At 34.9% G+C, this 19,232-nt stretch overlaps 2 protein-coding genes across 9 annotated transcripts in view; both read right to left on the reverse strand.

The window, feature by feature from the left end:
• Positions 1–2,496: 2,496 nt before the first annotated feature.
• Positions 2,497–8,469, reverse strand: psmd9 (proteasome 26S subunit, non-ATPase 9). Of its 3 annotated transcripts, none has more exons than XM_084109542.1 (7): positions 8,382–8,469; positions 8,147–8,280; positions 6,144–6,243; positions 5,250–5,437; positions 3,050–3,151; positions 2,868–2,956; positions 2,497–2,673 (listed from the first exon to the last, which is right to left on the reverse strand). In XM_084109542.1, exons 2-7 carry the CDS (start codon positions 8,270–8,272, stop codon positions 2,646–2,648), a joined length of 633 nt encoding a protein of 210 aa, XP_083965668.1. In that variant the 5' UTR covers positions 8,273–8,280; positions 8,382–8,469; the 3' UTR covers positions 2,497–2,645. The 3 variants fall into 3 exon arrangements, with proteins under 3 accessions (XP_083965668.1, XP_083965670.1, XP_083965669.1); XM_084109544.1 differs by having other exon boundaries at positions 8,378–8,455; XM_084109543.1 differs by lacking the exon at positions 8,382–8,469 and having other exon boundaries at positions 8,147–8,371.
• A 2,255-nt stretch (positions 8,470–10,724) lies between these two features.
• Positions 10,725–19,232, reverse strand: part of lrp4 (low density lipoprotein receptor-related protein 4) — a 99,222-nt gene continuing 90,714 nt past the window's right edge. For 2 of the 6 annotated variants that reach the window (XM_084109406.1, XM_084109405.1), the window contains exons 33-38: positions 17,406–17,519; positions 16,494–16,596; positions 16,341–16,405; positions 16,169–16,256; positions 15,925–16,066; positions 10,725–13,746 (exon numbers count right to left, since the gene is read on the reverse strand). In XM_084109406.1, coding sequence (XP_083965532.1) covers positions 13,408–13,746; positions 15,925–16,066; positions 16,169–16,256; positions 16,341–16,405; positions 16,494–16,596; positions 17,406–17,519 — 851 coding nt within the window. In that variant the 3' untranslated portion in view covers positions 10,725–13,407. Of the gene's footprint in view, positions 13,747–15,565; positions 15,646–15,924; positions 16,067–16,168; positions 16,257–16,340; positions 16,406–16,493; positions 16,597–17,405; positions 17,520–19,232 lie in introns of those variants that run through there. The other 4 variants (XM_084109407.1, XR_014605456.1, XR_014605457.1 and 1 more) reach the window with 4 other exon arrangements.

Below are 19,232 nucleotides of genomic sequence, written 5' to 3' on the forward strand. Positions count from 1 at the left end.
TTTAAGATCTAAGTCAAAGTCAAGTTTAAGATTTAAGTCAAAGTGATCGTTAGAGATATGTGCAATTATAATTTGACTAGTAAGAAAGATGGTTCAAGATATCTGTAGTCAAAATTCTATTTAAGTTATGTGTGAACTTCATTAGGGGCAAAATTGTTTGGTGTGGTGGAAATGATGCCACAAATGTGAGAAAGTCATCAGTTTTGAAAAGAGAAAAAATGGTTTACTTTCTCATATACATTGTTTAGATGATCATAGTTTTAGCATGTAATAATTTATAAACTTTTTTTTTAAAATAAGTTAGAATATTTAGTTAGAATTTTAAAATCAGTCTCTGGTACAAGCGTACAACAATAAAATCTATACATAAAAGGCATTTGAAAAGTAGCAAAAATGATGAAGACATGTAAATGGTTTCTACGTCTGTTTTTATTTGATTTTCATAAAAGAAAAAGTTGGAATCTGATTTTTTTTAATTAATAATAATAATAATAATCAACCCCTGGGAAATAAAGCTGCCCAAAGTTGAAAAACAGTAATAATAGTGTACTAATTCTAATAATAATCACGTATATTAACAGGATAGTTCTTCCAAAAAAAATGAAATAAAAAATCTGACATTATTTCCCTTTTAAACATTGCATTCATTTTAAAATCTTGCTAATTACTTACAAAGCAGTGGTTAAATGGTTTAGCTCCTGAATACTTGAGCGAGCTCTTACACGTCTATTGCGATCTCAAAATTCCGGCCAGTTGGTAATACCTAGAATATCAAAATCAACTGCTGGCGGTAGATCCTTTTACTATTTAGCACCAAAACTCTGGAAGTCTTCCTAGCACTGTTCGAGAAGCAGACACACTCTGTCAGTTTAAATCTAGACTAAAAACACTTCTCTTTGACCTGGCATAAACACATTATCACTTTTCTATATTTCACATCGGTTAAAGGATTGTTAGGCTGCATGAATTATGTCAACCGGATTTGTTACATTGTGAGATCAATGGCATCTTTGTTAATATTAATCTCTGTTTATCTCAAGGTTACAGTAGTCAGCCATATCCGGTCCGTATCCAGAACAGATGGCGGACCTGCACTCAAACACACGACCACAACACATCCCTGAATGTCAGCAGAGATACTTCAACTAAACTCTCCCCTGTGAAGACCTCATTGGCACAGATCCTCAGCAGAGACCACAAGAACCAGACAAGTCCTGTGACCAACTTCATCTCCATACCAGCACGATGAATCCAATCTTCAAGCAAAAGGAACTGGATGAAATATTTGAATGCTAGCGATCCACAATCTGATTTCAGACGTAGGCTGTGATGCAGCCTGATTCGCTATCACACCGTGTTCGTTCGTTGGCCAGAGGAGAACTGTTCCCCCGACTGAGTCTGGTTTCTCTGTTATCTGGAACCTGATGGAGTTTGGGTTCCTTGCCACTGTTACCTCTGGAATAATAGTTGGGGACACTTAATATCCAGCATTATTGATTTGACTGCACTGACACTATGAGAACTGAACTGAGCTGGACAATGACATCACTGTTTTCTGCAGAACTGCTTTATAGATGAAATGAACTAAATGAATAATTGATGATCTATACAATGGAACTGAATCAACACTGAACTGATTTTCTTTTAGAGCTGCTGTACAGCCGAAATTAACTCTGCATCATTGATGATTCCCGTTATCACTGTAAAGCTGCTTTGAAACAATATGTACGGTGTAAAGCACTATATAAATAAAGGTGACTTGACTATTTATTCACCCTGGTGTTGTTCTAATGCAAACAGTGGCATAAAGGGAACGCAGCTTATGCTACCTTTATACAGAATGACTCTGTTCTTATCATTCTGCTTTCTGCATTTTAATATTAAGGGTTTTCAGAACTGTAGATTGTTTGCTTTGTTCCAAAACAGGGACTTAATTTGTTACAATGTTGCATTTTCTTCTTGGTTCGATTCGATTTCACAAGGCGACATTTCAAAGCGTACCAAAATGTGCTTATGCAAGTCACATGTGAGAAAATCTGTCCTCTTATTGGTCAGTTTCCTTTGAGTCATCAATCAAGATGGATTAACAAGTTCGTTCTGCGAGCTTATTATGGCTTTATCTGTGGCTGTCGAGACACAGCAAAACATGAATATAGTCGTTGCTCTAACTTGTACATATACTGTATGAAAATTATAATGCGATCTCGGAGTGATTGTCTGGTGCGGACTCGAGCTTGATGGCAGTGTTATATATGCCTAAACTAACCAAACAAAGGGAGAAATTGCACCAGGTTCTGAAACCGGTAGTATGAAAGCCTAACATGTTAAGAAATTTTGCACGCACAATTTAAGATCCTCTTGCCAGATTTGTTCCATAGTGCACCAATATTAGAAAAAGAATTTAAACAAAAAAATGGATGCAGGGAATTTTAAAGGAGAAAAAGGCAAGTGAAAACCCATTTTCTTTCTGACAGATTAAGTCAGTCTGATACTGAATGGTCTGTCACCTCTCCTGGGTATTTATTTACTTAACTCAATTTTACAATTTGCAAATGCAAAACAAGCATTTGTTTGCAATGTGTTGTGTTGTATCTTGTTCAGCAATGTGTTGTTTGGCATAAAGATGATCCTTGCGCTTTCACTGGTCATCTATGAAGAGGTACTATGTTGCACCTATTGGCAGAAGAATAAAAATCAATTAATTAATGATACTCAAAAGAAAACCTAATAATATAAAACATTGACACCTTGAGGGTGTCAAGTCAAGCTATGAGGGTCAGCAAAGACAGATGATATGCATTTAACCTCATTACTAGTCCCCTGAGTCTACATTATTGATACAAGTAATTAATCCAAAACATATTTACCCAAGTAGTCCTCTACCAGACCAATGCTGCGGAGTCAAACTAAGATGTACTTCTTGTCCATTTCGAAATACTCCAACGCGTAGGGATTTCTGCAGGATAGATAGGAGAATAAACCATCACAGTACACAAACAGGAATGCTGAGTATTAAAAAGAATATGTAAATGTGTTAGTTACAACACACCCCTTCACTGTGTTGGACAACAGAAGCGATGTCACGCAGATTCCTGAAGTTGTGTGTCTTTACGGACCCAAACTCCATAATCTCATCACCAACTCGCAAACCCTACACACAGAAGGAAAATCAATGAACTGTAAGATGTTGTCCCTCCTGAAAAATTGACTATAAACAAAGTATTTTTTTGAAATGCTCCATTTACATCATTAGTTAGTGCCTAGGCTCAAAAAGAGACTTGAGTACGTGAGATGAAATAAACCTTCCAATCAGTAACATAGAGTCTCTGTTTTTATAGATAACTAAAACCATTAAAAAACATTTTTGTTACTTGAAAAAAATAAACTTAAACGTTAACTGAAATCAAATATACTTTTTTTTTATTACAGCTAGTTGCCAAGGCAACATTTCTCATTTTTATTTAGTTATAATTTATTAATATTATTATGTATTTAATTTTAATTTAGTTAAAGGAGCTGTATGTAAGAAATCTATTTCAATTAATCATAAAATGGCCCTGATGTGTCACTAGACATTAAGAAATCATGTTCATTTCAAATACTTATATCACTGACAACAGTAGTATGGCTAAGATATTGTCATTTAAAAAATGGACTTGCAGCCCTCAACTGATGTTGATGTTGTCATTTTGTGTTTTGGCCTGACGCGCCTCCCTCCATCTATCTACCAATCACGAAGTCAGTAGTGTTTCGGGATCCGGGTTGCCAGCTTTGCTCTAACCTACCCCAACTCTAGTCGGATAAAAATGTCTAACGTTACTAAATCAAAAAGACCTCGTTATAATTCATAAATTAATCGTGACAAAGTCCGAAATTAAACCAGAATTTGTATTGGAGATGCTTTTGAAAGATAGAGACGGCTGAAAACGGAGAAGAATTTGAACACAGACTCCAACGTTGCTTCTGGACAGGTAAGATTCATCTATGCTTGGCTAACTTGTACTTGATGTCAATGGACATTTCATATATTCATGACAGTCGAACAAAGTTATGCATGTTCGTGCAAAGTAACGTAACGTTAGCTCACATGGACGTATGCTAACATTAGCAATGCATAGGAGCCCGTTTCTCTGTCATTATGCCGAGACGCTGAGGAAAACAACATTAGCACGCCCATTATGGCAATTTGAAACGTAATTGAGACAGAAGCCTAACTTTACCTCAGAAAAAATTATTCGTCATTCGTTCTTCACGTATATCGTGGACTAAGTTACACATGCTGCAAGTTGACCTGTATTTCACATCACATATTTTAGCGTGTTATGGACGTGTGCTGCAGGGTAAGTACAAAAATACAGCTGGCCACTTTCACTTATAGCATCAGCTAAATGAATAGCTGTATATTTGATATTGGTTACACATAGTGACATAGGCTTGTGCTTGTACTTACATTATAATGACAGATACCGTTACAAGTTAGACTAACAGCTACCGTTCTGTCTGTCACATACGAGCATACATATTTACGATTATTCTGTCACATACGAGCATAACGTTACATCTTTACGATTATACTGTCACATACGAGCATACATCTTTACGATTATATTTAACTAATGCAATTAGTAAATTTTTTTAAATATATAATTACTTAATAATTACTATTAATTACTACTTATTAATTACTTAATATCTATAGCATAAACATAATTAACAGAAAAAAACTTTCTGTGTACGTCTCGTCGTCACTTGCCATTGGAAGCTCATTGAAGCAGCCTACGTTTCTGCTGAATCCTGCAGCTTATCTGGCAACCTCGAGTCAGGGGGTAGGGGGAGGAGATACACCGCTCTACAGTATTTTTAAAGTGATTGCAGTACCAGTTTTGGCCACAATCCTACATACGGTTCCTTTAACTTGATGTAATAAAATAACTGAAACTAAAATAAAAATTAAAAACTATATAGACCTATTTAAAAAATAACAACACACAACAAAATTACTAAAACTTTAAAATTAAAATGGAAACTATACAAATTTAACATTATTCAAAATATTAATAAAAACCTAAAGTTGGAACCTTGTAAATTACTTCTGTAATGTTGCACACTTACAAGTAAAACAGGACACATAGTGATAAAAAAAGTAGGTCAGGATTTTAAAAACATGAAGGTGTATTAAGCAAACAGGGTGTGTTTTGACTTGGACCCATCAGAAGGTTAGAAATGGCTGATTGGGGGCACAAACTCACAGCCTGAAAAGCAGGGGAACCCTGTGTCACAGCGTCTACCAGGGCAAAGGGGGATGACTGAGACACGGTCTGTCCAGTGGCTTCCTTCTTTGTCTCATCCTTCCCTTCTCTGACCCGTGCTGTAGCATGGAGCTTATGAAGAGCTTCCTCTATCTCCACCATGACAGCTTTGTGATCATTCTGTAAACCTTTAAAAATCATTTGATTAAAAACTGTTTAGCACTTCAAGAGTGAAAACATGCATCAGAGTATAAGGGGTTAAAATAAGGATGCACCGAAATTTCGGCTACCGAAGCACACGTACGTCTGGAAGATGTCTGTTAAAGATCACTTCATCTGGAAAGCATCTGCTGTTTACTAACATCTGATAGACATCTTTAAGATGTCAGTTTAACATACATTCTAAATCATTACATCTTAAAGACATTTTCTAAACTTCTATTTGACATCTGACAGGAAACGTCCTATAGACGTATTGCAGATGAGCAAACACTCTAAAAAATACGTCTTCCAGATCACGTAAACACGCACATCAAATAGACGTCTCCATGATGTATGTGTGCTATCTGGATTATGTCCAATTTAAATGTTTGTAGAACTCAGTTTTGGCTATCTGAGTGTTGATTATTAAATAAGTTTGATTCATTTATTATTCATTTCAGTTTCAGTTTTCAGCCAAGTGCAGTTTCAGCCCAGAATTTTATCACTTGTTTTTAAACCACAATCCTTAAAAATGCATTTAAATGATCTGCTTTCCTGACGGCGCAGCAAGGCAACGTCATGTGAGCATAACTGCAAAAGAGATGATAGTTCAAAATCTCTACCAGTTGACAAATTTCTACTGGTTTATTGTGTCTGTGTCTGTGTCTAAAGTATGATGAAAAACGTGCTCACAAGAGATACTGTGCCTTGCTGATCGGACCTTGTACAAATCCACATCTGCACGAGGAAAGCCTTCGCCATCAACCAGAGGACCGTCGATGCCTACGCCTTCCTGCCGAAGAAACCATATGAAGAAATGTCTTCTTTAAAAGTCATCAAAGGTCAGTTAGCTGCATAATACTAAACGAAAACACCCCAGCAAGGCCATAAATTGGCAACAGGTCAACTCTTTCAAATCTATGGCTGAGACTCTCTGTCAAAACCCAGATTTCAACCTAGCTTACAACAATCTAATCTTTTTGTGTTACTTATTTTTAATTATTTTAATATTTTATTCAAAATTGATTGGTGGGAACAGGAAATTATATAACAGAGAGGACTTTTATTTAAAGCAAATAAGTATTTGAAAACCAGACAAAAAGACAAACTTAAACCATTAATGTAGGAATGAACCACAAAGCATTAGGAACAATGCAATAAAAAAAAATGAAAAAACAAAACTATTGATTTAAAGTTGTTCATTAATAGTATAGAAACGGCGTAATTGAAGTTTATTATAGAATACCCAAATGTATACTAATTTATAATTAGTTCACAAGTGTAGGAGAGCGACATCCGTGGGGCTTTATGGGACTGCAGAGTTGCTTTGGTGCTATATGTTTGCTGCAATTATATAAGTGGATACTTCTCTGGAACAGGTAGTACAGTTCTTCACCAAGAGTTCTTGCATTGTTAACATGACTTTTAGATGGGAAATGGATGGGAATTTTACTTCAAGAAACCAACTGTTACAATCTGGTATAGAGGTAGGAAAGTCTCAAAATAAGCACACACAAATTGCAAATGCATGAATGAATTTGTAAATGTAAATCATTAGGGGTGTAACGATACCCTCACGTCACGATTCGATACATATCACAATACTGAACTCACGATACGATATTATTGCGGTACTCCAAGACATATGGTAAAAGGTTAACAAAAATGTACTGTTGATTAAAATGCTAAATTTGGAATTACATTGGGGGTGTAAAAGAATAGGCTTGGACAATGGTGACACCAGAATAAAAATAACCATGATTCTGAAGCTGAAAATACAGAATTATTTTAGACGAATATGCTTGCACTGTCACTGACTAGATATATTTAAAATAACGCAAGACATTTGACATTATCAGGACAAATATTCCCCCATTGCATTATTATACATTATATTCAGCATTATAGTAGTTAAATGTAGTACTGACACTAAAACACTAAATTCAAACTAAAATTTGTATTTTGGGTGAACTATCCACAATACAACATTTTTGTATAGCGATATATTGTTACACTTACATATAAAACATTCAAACTGTGTGTGAGCAAAAGTGTTTTTCATTTGCAAAACAATTTGTTAATGTATTTTTGTTGTTGTTGTTGTTGTTGCTGCATGTGAATTACTTTTTACGTGTGCATCCTATTTTGTCCAATAACTTCGACACTATCCTGACTCCATACAAGGCAGCTGGTTTAAGACGCTATTTCAGCAGGGCTTAATATACTGTATTTCATATAATGTTGTGGCGAAATATAAACCATCCACAGCACGCTAAATATCATTTATATTAAAGCCACCTGTCACGTTACGTATTTCCTTTATAACAGCCATTCTCGTTTTCATGATGCATGAGATGCATTTACGTAGCGTGACAGGTGGCTTTAATATCAAGACTGTGGACGGTTTAATTTAATTAAATATTTCGCCAAAACCATTATGAAATACAGTATAGTAAGCGGCAGCCCTGCTGAAATAAGTTGTCCAAACGCAGTTTAACGAGTTACGCAAGAAAAAGACTCGCAAGTTAAAAACTTTTTTAAATGGTTGCTCTCGAGACCGTTGCGTTGCGTGCTTTAGTTAGAACGACCTTATTGAACAACTTCAAAGCAAACAACAAAGTGTCTATTTACTGCATTTAGGTTGAATGATAAAACATATTTAAATCCATATATGTATATACATGGTTCGAACTTACAGTTTGGAGCATGTCGTAGTATGCTTTGATTTGCTCTTCAATTTCATCCTTTCTTTTTATTAGAAGTCGTACATCCCCTTCAGCAACACTTGGCTCAACAGCGTTGTTTACCTCTGTCATTTTCATGACAATTTCTGCCAAAATAAAAGGTATTTATCAAATGAATCTATGAGTGCTCAACTATTACAGATTTTAGCCTATACTTATTTCATCTGAAGAAATCTAGCTTACAAACCGTTCACTCCAGTCCAAATGATTCAACAGAAACGCACTAAATTATTCACGAAGCCTCTTCTTCAGGGGATTCACCGCCGGGTTGAAGCGAACTGAGGAAGTGTATAACGCCATCTATGTGCTGGAGAGCGAATCCATGAAATGATTATTCTTGTTTATTAGCAACCAGCTTTTGGTGCATTCAGTTCTTTATTCTGATAGTAATTGATTCCTTATTCTTGCAATTTTAGGTACAATAGCTTCTTGTCTTTCTATAGTAGTATGATTAATTAATAATTTTATGATTCCTCCTCCTATACACACATTTTCTTGTATAGTACTACATAAGTGTCTTCCCTTTTGTTTCTCTATCCCACAGTTTCTTCCAGATATTATTAGCAGATTTTCAAATAAATGCCTTGGCTTCAGATTTGTTTGTGAACTGTGATGTTGACATTATTGCATTTGAATATATTTTTTTGCTAGTTTGCTCACATCTCCTTCTATTCCTATGTGCAGGAACCCAAAGAAAATTAATGATATTCATTGATTATAGAGCCCGTATACAAGTTGCATAATATCATATAGCCCATTATATCCTGTTTACAGTAAGAGTGAGCAAACTGCAGACTTTTTATAGCTGCAGACTTTTTAAGAGTCTGTGCAGATGATTAGAAGCTTGTTTCTGCCACTGAATAAAAAATAAAAAAGGTAGTTGCGACTTTTTATCTCACAATTCTGACTTTTTTCTTGCAATTGTGAATTACATCTTGCAGTTATGACTTTTTTTCTCACAATTGCGAGAAAAAAGTCTGTATTGCAAGAAAAAGTCCGAATTGCGAGATACAAACTCACAATTGCGAGGAAAAGTCAAAATTGCAAGAAAAAAGTTGTGAATGTATCTCTCACAACTCTTGACTTTTTTTCTTGCAATTCAGATTTTTTTTCTCACAATTGTGACATTATGTCTCACAATTCTGACTTTATAACTCACAATTCTGAGAAAAAAGTCAAACTTGGAAAAGTCAGAATGGCAAGATATAAACTCGCAATTGCGAGAAAAAAGTCAGTTTATATATCACAATTCTGATTTAGTTTCCTCATAATTCAAATACTTATTTGCAGCTGTATCATACAAATAAATAGTTAAAAAATCATATATTGTGATTTCTGGATTTTTTTTATTAGATTATGTCTCTCACAGTGGACATGCACCTACGATGACAATTTCAGACCCCTCCATGATTTCCAAGTGGGAGAACTTGCAAAATAGCAGGGTGTTCAAATACTTATTTTCCTCACTATATATATATATATATATATATATATATATATATTAAACCATTGAAACGCAATAAGCAGCGAAAGAGAACTCATCCCGCTATGTGGTACAACTTAAACATATTATTCCTGAAAGCTTGAAGTAGCAGCACCATACGAAGAAAACAATTCAGTAATATTAAAGGTGCAATAGGTGATCTGGAAAATGCTAACTTTAGCCTGCTAGCATTGAAAACATACAATCCCACCCACCCTTCAAATCGCCGTCCAAAGCCACGCTTCCTCCAAAACACATGAACGCGCACAGACCAGAAGCGAGATGACCAGAGACAAAGTTATTGGATTACATCATGTGTCGTTCACCACCCATTGAGAAAACTTTACAGTACAGTGAGTAACAGTTCTACAATAACGAACATAAACAACTGTTTGCCAGCCATTCTCGCTCTGTCTGCACAGCGTACGTGAAACGCGCCGATGATGTACGATGTCTACGTGAACAGGCTGCGCAGTGGTATGCAAACACACATTGAATGGCAGGGTCCACCGAATGCAATAATTAAACGTAACTTTTTATGGTCCTACTCCACCTACAGTAGATATACATTTGTAAAAATACATTTTGATTGTTTAACATTGTGACTGCTATCAGGATATGAGACTTTCAAACAGCATAACAAAAATGTTTCTTTTGAGAATCACCTATTGCACCTTTAAGTATTAAAGCATAAATATTATTCCATTGAGATGCGCTCATATTTGAGATACAGCAGGTTTATATTATTTATTTTTCCAAGTCGGCACCATAACAGGGGCAGCTGTAACACTTTCATATCTTGTAAATTCAGTTTTAGAAAGTAGTTTTTCACAATGTCAGTATATCAATGACCACATTACTTGACTCATATACATCTGCCTTATACAAAAATATAGCTGGCAGATTTATAGAAATCTGAATTATGTAAAATGTTAAATAAATGTTAAAGCAAAACAAAACACAAAAGCAACTGCCCCTGGTCTCCCATATACAAAACCTGCAAAAATGTAATATACATGTAGCATCTTTAAAAGAAAGTGACTCAAATAAGTGCCATGTTTGTATTCAAAAGCAAATGCAGTTTTATATTAAAGATAGAAAAAAAGCAAAGTAAATCACTGTCACACACAGCTTGTTAGTATTGCAAAGGAGAACTACATATACAACATCTTCATATTTACATACAAGTTACAACCAAAGAAATTATAAATATATCTTAGTTAACTTACAGCAGTTACATGAGACTGAAATTTCTGGACTTATAAAAAAAAAAAAAAACAGCACTCTGTTAAATAACTGGCACCAATCCTACAAACAAATGAAGTGGTTATATAATTTAAATGTATAAAATTAATGCATGTTTGTTCAAAAGACTCTGTATACCGTTTTTGACTCCATTTTGAAAATCTGATTTCTTTTCTGAAAAAGGAGGAGTGGAGGGAGGGAAGGTAAACCGCAATCATCTCCGGTTGCCTCATCAGCCAACAATTCCAGCTGCCAAGACCAATAAACTACTATGTGGCCTAAATGCGCCATGTGTTTTAGCAGCAAAAACATAGTCCTGAACCTCGGAGAACCGACTCCAAGGTGGTTTTAAGGAACTCAAACACATATGGGTTTATAACATCCTCAAATAATCTTTATATAAAATAAAACATGTACACAACAAATTTGAAAGCATCATAAACATTTCCCAGTAAATATAGGGTGAATTTCACAAAACCATGTCCAAGTAAAATTAAACCCAATTTAAAAAAAAGAAGAAAAATAAAGAAAGAAATGGTTTTGCATAAAAAGTCGGTTTTAGATGAATGGCCTGTCTGAATGCTCAATACTGAATGACTGGAAGGTGTGCAATAAAACTGTTTAAAGCACAGGTAGTTCCAGTCAGTTTAATCACTGTTCTATATTAATACGCTGCTTTCATTGAAGCGCACACACACACACACACACACACACACGCGCACATCACTCGCACACCGAGATCAGAGCACAGAGACTTGTCAGCACTGACCCGTGGCTTTTATTAATGAAATAGCTGAATTGCTACATTATATTTCTTAGCAATGAAGGGGTTAAGTCACTGTTTTTTAAGGAATTAAACTCACAGCTGCACAGATGCAGGTAATTCACATACACATCTCTCTCTGTCTCTCGATAATTAATGCAAATAAATGCCTCATACTTCTTTCAAATAAATGTAAAGTTACGCACTACTTTATCTCTGTGTGTGATTTAAAGCAGACAAAATGCTAGATCTATCTAGAGTCGTAAATGATGAAAATAACCGTCATTTTTACCCTTCCGGTCAAATATTGTGCTGCAAATATCAATAACACCTTTAACTTTTCAATGCTGACAAATAACCATGGTATAAGCAGGATAATCCACGGCTAGCTGTGCATTAAGTGATTTGAAAGCACTCGGTTGGTTCCTTGCCTTGTCGTGCATTAAAATAGTTCAATGCACAGTTAGCCGTGACTTTTGCAATCTGAGATTCTTTCCATGACAGTTTCCACATGGTCCTCAAGCTAATTTATTCTCAAATAGGATTCTCATTAACACAATTTAAATATATTGCAATAATGAGAATCTATAGCATTACAGTCATGAAAAAAATGGGCTCACTCTTAAAAATAGGCTTGACTTTTTCATTTTGGGGGAAACATGACCTGGACATGATCCTGACAGGTTTTGTGACATTCACCCAGTCAGTTGCATTCACTTACACAATTAGCATAGCCGTATAATTTCATAGGCCACTAAATCATGTGCAAGTGCAAGGTGCGTTACAGATTCGTTTTTGTTTTGTCTGCTATATAAACTCGGAACATATTTTAGCATCAAACAAGAAATGCCAGAATGATGTATGTATGTGTATATATATATATATATATAAACACTGGCTTAATCTTTGACAAAATAACTGTAATACTCTTTAAAATGGACTGTAATTTATTCAGTGTGATTCTTCATGAGTGTGTAAATTCTGTCCTTTGGCACCATCACAAGGTTTTGTGAACGAGTCTTTCAACAGTCCTAACGCTTTTAAAAACTACTTCAAAAGAATAAAACATTAAAAACCCAATCCAAAGTACAGAAAGTTCATAAATACATTTTTTTTATCATGACAAGGTGAGAGCTGGACGCTGAGCATTTCCTAAACTGATAGTCCATGAACAGATAATATAAGCTTGCATTAGAAACAAAAAGCAGTTTACTTCAAAGAGTTTCTCTTGTGTACAAAAAGGCTCAAAATATCGGTCAGTGTTTCTTTTTTTTCCTACTCACAAGGTCTGTTCTTTGACTCCAGCGTGCTGTGACCTTCTCCATAGTTCAAAGGACACAAAAAAGTGTTGCGCAGTCCAAAGCGAGAGGGCAGAAGGCATTAGAGGCAATCCCAATCCTGAATGTCGCGTACCATTTTTATATGTATTATTGACGTTTAGAGTAATGCAAAGGAAACTTTCAAGTATGAGGTCCATCTCAAATCTATTTACAGTTCATTTGGCTATTGGTGCATTTATGAATTAGCTTTCCTCTGTACCAGCTGCTTAAGTATATATATATATATATATATGGTCCATATGACTGTACCTACCTGTTTTACTTCTAATAACAGTGTGCATTCAAGCCTTTTTCAGGCAGATTTAAAAGTGAAACCGCCAATGACGTTTCTGTGTTCCCGTATATGTCTGCCTCCATGTTGACCGCGGCTGTTCGTACATTTTCACACTTCGCTCTCAGTAGAGGCTTTACGGTTCGGGACCCAGCCGGTGTCGGGATGAGCACTATGATGTTGGGCCGTTATGGCATGGGTGGTGTTGATACTCGAGCACTCTGATTGGTCGCCCTGGAGCAGCTGTTCAGTTTCTCCATCATTCAGAGAGGCGGAGCTTGCCTGTAGCGAGACGGTATCTGTGCGCATGCAGGCGTGAAGCCCAGCTCCTCGACACACCTTCAACTGTCTCAAGTCTTCCCAGTAAAGATCCTCTCCTGAGAGTAGACACACGCCTTCCACGATGCGGATCTTCTCTTTAGTGTAGCCTCCATCCCCAACACCCTGGACCTACAGGTGACATTCAGCTGCCATTAGAAGTGACTTTAAACTCAACCTGGAGATACTATTGTGAAAAAGTAGTACACTTTACTTTAAGTAATACTCGCATCTAAGTAAACCATATACTTTACAAGAATATACTTAGGTGTGATCTTAATGTAATGTTTTCAGACACTTGATTGCACTTAAATAAAAATGAAATATAGTTTAAATTTATAATAAATGCAACTTTTTTGACGCACCTAATTAGGACTTAAGTACATCTCTATATGTGATTTCAAAATTGTTCCTATTATCTCTGAAACATGGTTAAAGTTACTGCTGAATGTACTGACAAGCATTTATGGTGAACTAAAATAAATATACTTTGATGTAATTTCTATTAAAACGTGTATGTCATGAATTTAAATATATTTGTAATTACACATACTGATGAAGTTGCAATTTACTACATTTTAAAATATATTCACTTTAAATGTAATATTGAATAAACTATAATCAAGTGCTTCACGTGTGATTTAGTATGTTAGTCAACACATCAAAATACGTGTACTAAAAAACATGACAAAAATTATTAAAATGTAGACTTAAAATGTACTGTAAAGTAACTTAATTTGACATTATTATAAAGTGCACTTTACAAGTGTACTGAAGTGTTAAAAATAGTCTTGAAAGTGTGCTCTTTAAATACACTTAAGTGGCCTTTTACATTGTTATTACTCTTTCTGCAAGTACAGGTTTTTAAAAATATACTTTTAAGATTTGAAATACACTACAAGTGCACATTCAATAAAATACAGTTGTGTGCACTTCTTTTTCACAAGGATATGTTATTATTAGTATATTACAACCCATTTACTTCTATAATTTGACAATTTCTGGTTCGGGGCTTAAAGGAATAGTTCACTTAAAAATGGAAATTCTGTCATCATTTTCTCACCCTCAAGTTGTTTCAAACCTGTAGGAGTTTCTTTCTTCTGCTGAACACAAAGGAAGATATTATGAAGAATGTCAGTAACCAGACAGTTGATGGACCCCATTGACTTCCATAGTATTTTTTTTTCCCAACTATGGAAGTCAATGGGGTCCATCAACTCCTACAGGTTGAGGGTGAGTAAATGATGACAGAACTTCCATTTTTAAGTGAACTATTCCTTTAATGTTGATTTTAAACAGTACAGTATTTCTATTTACATGGCATTAAAGTCACAGTGAACCAGAATGTGCGACCGACTTCAGTATTGTGACGTACTTTCATAGTGAAACGGAATATTGCATGAGAAAAACTGATTAGATCTTGAAAAAGTGGGCGTTCCATTCGGCTCAGCTCGCAGCAGACTAACAGTCAAAACTGTCAAGCTGACGTCATCAGAGAAGGACGGCTATTCCAGAAGGGAAGTACATTTTCCGATTTTGATCAAAGATTGCGAAGAATCAACTTGCACGGATAAATTGTTCACCACAAGGCTAGTAATGTGCACTAACAAAGTAAATAAGGTACATTTTGATTTCATGCTGACTTTAAGAATAAAGAAAAACACCACCAACACCACTGCACTTCAAAAGAAAAGGTTCACAATTCATGCTACCTCAGGCAGTATAGGCTAAGAAAATACTTCTTTATATCATTTCATCATCCTCTTAGTAACATCTATAAATGCTATCTTGTTTTGCACGTTCATGCAGAAATTCTTTTCAAGCTGATTACATGCACGAAGAAAAAGTTGGGATGCTGGATTTGAGATCGAGCATAACATAACAGTTGGTCACAATCACAAGGCTGACTTCAAATTAGGGAAGCAAGGACATTTTCCCAATTTTTTTGACTACCTTGTTTGCCATTCTGATGAAAATAAAAGGGGGATGTCAAAAGATGAAAGGAGAAAGGGAGTTGTAAGGATGATTGAGCTGCCGTGGAGAACATGGGGAAAAAAAGATGAGTGGGGACTCTGTAAAGACATCCGAATACTGCTCACAAAATGATGAGAACAATTATGTCAGTCATGAACAACAGCCAAAAAACATTATTTTCCTGTAAATCACTGTAAAGCTGCTTTGAAACAATCTGCACTGTATAAAGTGCTATATAAATAAAGGTGACTTGACTTGGCTGATGTCAAACAACATCAACAACAAATTACATTCATCTAAATGTGAAGGTGAAACGGAAAGAACGATAAACAATACCTCTTTTTTATATCGCAGTTGGTTGTTTATTGCAGGTTTCTGGGCAGTTTCTATTTTAACCTCCTGTGTTGAAGTTCTGTATGAAGGGTTGCTGTAAGTCAAGTTGCTGACTCCTGGATCTGCAAACTTGAATTTTTTGTGCCTGAAAAGTAAAAACAACAACAAAAACATAAGTACGAGCAGCTGAGAAAAAGAATTAATTCATGAAACTTTATAAAGTGCTTCATAAAACCTGGAGACCTACCTGTAAATAATGAATGCAGCTATGAGTATCAGGATCGCCAAAATTGACAGAGCTCCGCCAATCACGTAGCTGATATGAGGGCTCTGATCTTTATAAAAACAGTCAAAATGTAAATGTTCATTCACACTTGCTTCATAATGTTCATTATACAACAGAATTGTAATCCATTTACCCCGAGGTGCAGACACCACATTGTTCTGAGAGCAGTCCTCTGGATTGAGACTTGCTTCTGTACAACTGTGAGGAGAAAGTGATTGGATTTGACTTCATTCTTTAAAGAAAACCTTTTTATTTTTTTTGGACTGGATAGTTGCAGCTGACTTACTTGACAACCGACAGGCCTTTGTGAGGTTTCTCTGTGGGGAGTTTTTTAGGGGCCTGAGTGCCCATGGTGCCCTTCTCAGGTGCCGTGGGAATGTAACCAGAGACTAGTCCAGAGATAGAATCGGTTATTATACCGTAGGAAGGTTATTTGAAACTTGATGTACTAAAATAAACTAAAACTGAAATAATAATTAATAAAAACTAATTTAGACATAAAAAAACAAACAAAACTAAAGACTATTACAAATGACAAAAACAAACAAACAAAAAATAAAACTTGAACTAAAATTAAAATGAACAAAGAAAATATATTTAAAAAACTAATTTGAACCCTTGATAAAAATATAGTATCTCGATGACAAAAAATAACACTGGGCTGAATTGGAATAGTGATAACTCTAATGGCTATTTATGCTAATTTATTAATAATAAATAATAAAGGACATGCAAATATACATGAATATTTACTTAAAATGGATATCTGAAATGAGTGTTAATTCTTATTAATACAGGCATATGTAAGCTATCAATCAAATTTCTAGAAAACAAAACTGAAACAATTAAAAATAGTTTTTGTTAATTATATAAATAATACATGAAAAACTTTAAAAATAGTTTCCTTGGCAACTAACTGAAATAAGTTGAAATACTAAAATTACTAAATTAAATAAAAAGAAATAAAAGCTAAATGGAAATATAAAAAACTAAAACTATTAAAAAAAGAAAAGTACATGATAAAAAAAAAAAAAATCACAACAAACTTAAAATGGAAAAATATTAATAAATACTATAACAGTACATACCACTAAAATGGTAATCTGGTAGATGTAAACACAGTCATATCATTAATATAATTATTCATTTGTGTCATCTCAATGTTCAACAGTGATTCCTGTGCGGGTGTTGGACTCACTTGTAGAGCACGGTCTGCTGTCAGGCTCATCTGGACACGCACACACAAAACCGTTGCTCTTCGCAAGACACAAGTGTGTGCAACCCCCATTATTCACACTGCAATAATTTGTGCCTTGAAAGAAAGGATTGTAAATGTTACTAATATATTTGAATGGCAACTATAACATTTATTCATCATTAATGTGCTCACTGTTCATGCACCAATAACAATCTTTAAAATATCTTGAACATACATTGCATATGATAAAACTACACCATATAGGCAACATTCTTTGTATTTAAATCAAACAAAAGACCATATATGAGACTAGTGTTTTCCAGCTCTGGTCCAGGACACATTTTGGACGTCTCCCGTCTCCTCTAAAGAGCTGATGAGTTGAATCGTATTTGTTTGAATGGAGACAAACAAAATGTGCAGTGATGTTATAGGGCTCCAGGATCAGGACTGGGAAACACTGTTTTGGACCACAGACAAAGACCATCAGAGGATTTATGTATAACATTTCCCCTAAGAATCCAAACACTTCTCTGTTTCCAGAGATGCTTTTTTTTTTTTTTTTGGAAATTTACAAAAATCATTTAATCTGAATTTCTCAATTACTCAATTTTAAGCGAAATTCAAAAGCCAATATTGCAGCATTCATAGGCCACCTGGAAGGCAAAACAAGGCTTTCCTACATTGCCCGCCAGTCATTTTTACCAGGTTTGTGCTAAATACTAATGTAGTAAGACAGTGATATTAAAAGACCAAATTCAGTATACATCTTATTGATGATGCATACTATACAGGCAAGCAGATCATTATAGACCATTATAAAGAAAACGCTTAACCATTCAGCACATTGCATTCATATTCTGGGCTCATCTGCTCACCTGTATATTAGCATGTTTCATCAATAAAATTTATACTGAATTTGATCTTTTATTATCACTGTGTCAGTACTTTAAGGCACTTTAAGTGTTTTTCACGTCAAGCGTTTCAGAATGTCCCACTGTTTTCAGTGGTTGAAATACTGCAGCAGATGCTGTCTATGGATCACAAGCACCCAAAACTTGCATTTTGTTCACATGGTTTTATTTTTCTTCTTTTGAGATGGAAAATTGATAGGTCTGTGCTGCAGTTCCATGTATGTTTTTCCCTCCAGGTCTCTGTGGCATCACATGACTGAAAACTATGCAGTGATTCTCAACCAGGCGTCCTCAAGATGACTAAAAAGTATTTAGTTAATACATTTTATACTAATATATTAAAATAAATCTAATCTAAATTCAAAAGTTAAACTAGTTTTTTTTATTATAACAAAAACATGACATTAATGGAAAATAATTTCTTATATAACATAAGAATATAATAATGTTGAATAATGAAATAGAAATGATAATAAAAATATATTTTTTCCTTTTTCAAAACTGTTGCTTTTAATTGAAGAACAAATATCTTTAAACTGAAGTGACAAAATGAATTGTGGATAATTAATGAATATTCACTTCCAATATATCAACACTCCCATGTGTTTTTAATTAATAAAAGAATCTTGAAAACAAGCAGCTTTGTCATAATTCTAGCAGAAATAGTCCATATCAAGGGCCTCAAAAGGGTTGAGAACCGCTGCTGTGTAGGACTGGTAAAGATGCTTAACATATTTTTCGAACCGTTTTTTTCTTCTGTTGAACACAAAAGAAGATTTTCTGAAGAATGTTGGGAACCAAACAGTTAGGGGTAGCCATTGACTTCCATAGTAGGAAAAAAAATACTATAGAAGTCAAAGGCTACGATCAACTGTCTGGTTACCAACATTCTTCAAAATATTTGAAAGAAACTCAT

Source organism: Abramis brama (assembly GCF_963993115.1).
Source record: "Abramis brama genome assembly, chromosome: 3".
Taxonomy (NCBI): Eukaryota; Metazoa; Chordata; class Actinopteri; order Cypriniformes; family Leuciscidae; genus Abramis; species Abramis brama.

Bases quoted from the DNA above. Each gene is read 5' to 3' on its own strand.
- psmd9 (XM_084109542.1), bottom strand. From the start codon at position 8,272: ATGAAAATGACAGAGGTAAACAACGCTGTTGAGCCAAGTGTTGCTGAA. The intron at 6,244-8,146 runs GTAAGTTCGAAC...TTTCTTCGGCAG, and splicing joins ACTACGACATGCTCCAAACT to GAAGGCGTAGGCATCGACGG. The intron at 3,152-5,249 runs GTGAGTTTGTGC...TTCTGTGTGTAG, and splicing joins GTTCCCCTGCTTTTCAGGCT to GGTTTGCGAGTTGGTGATGA.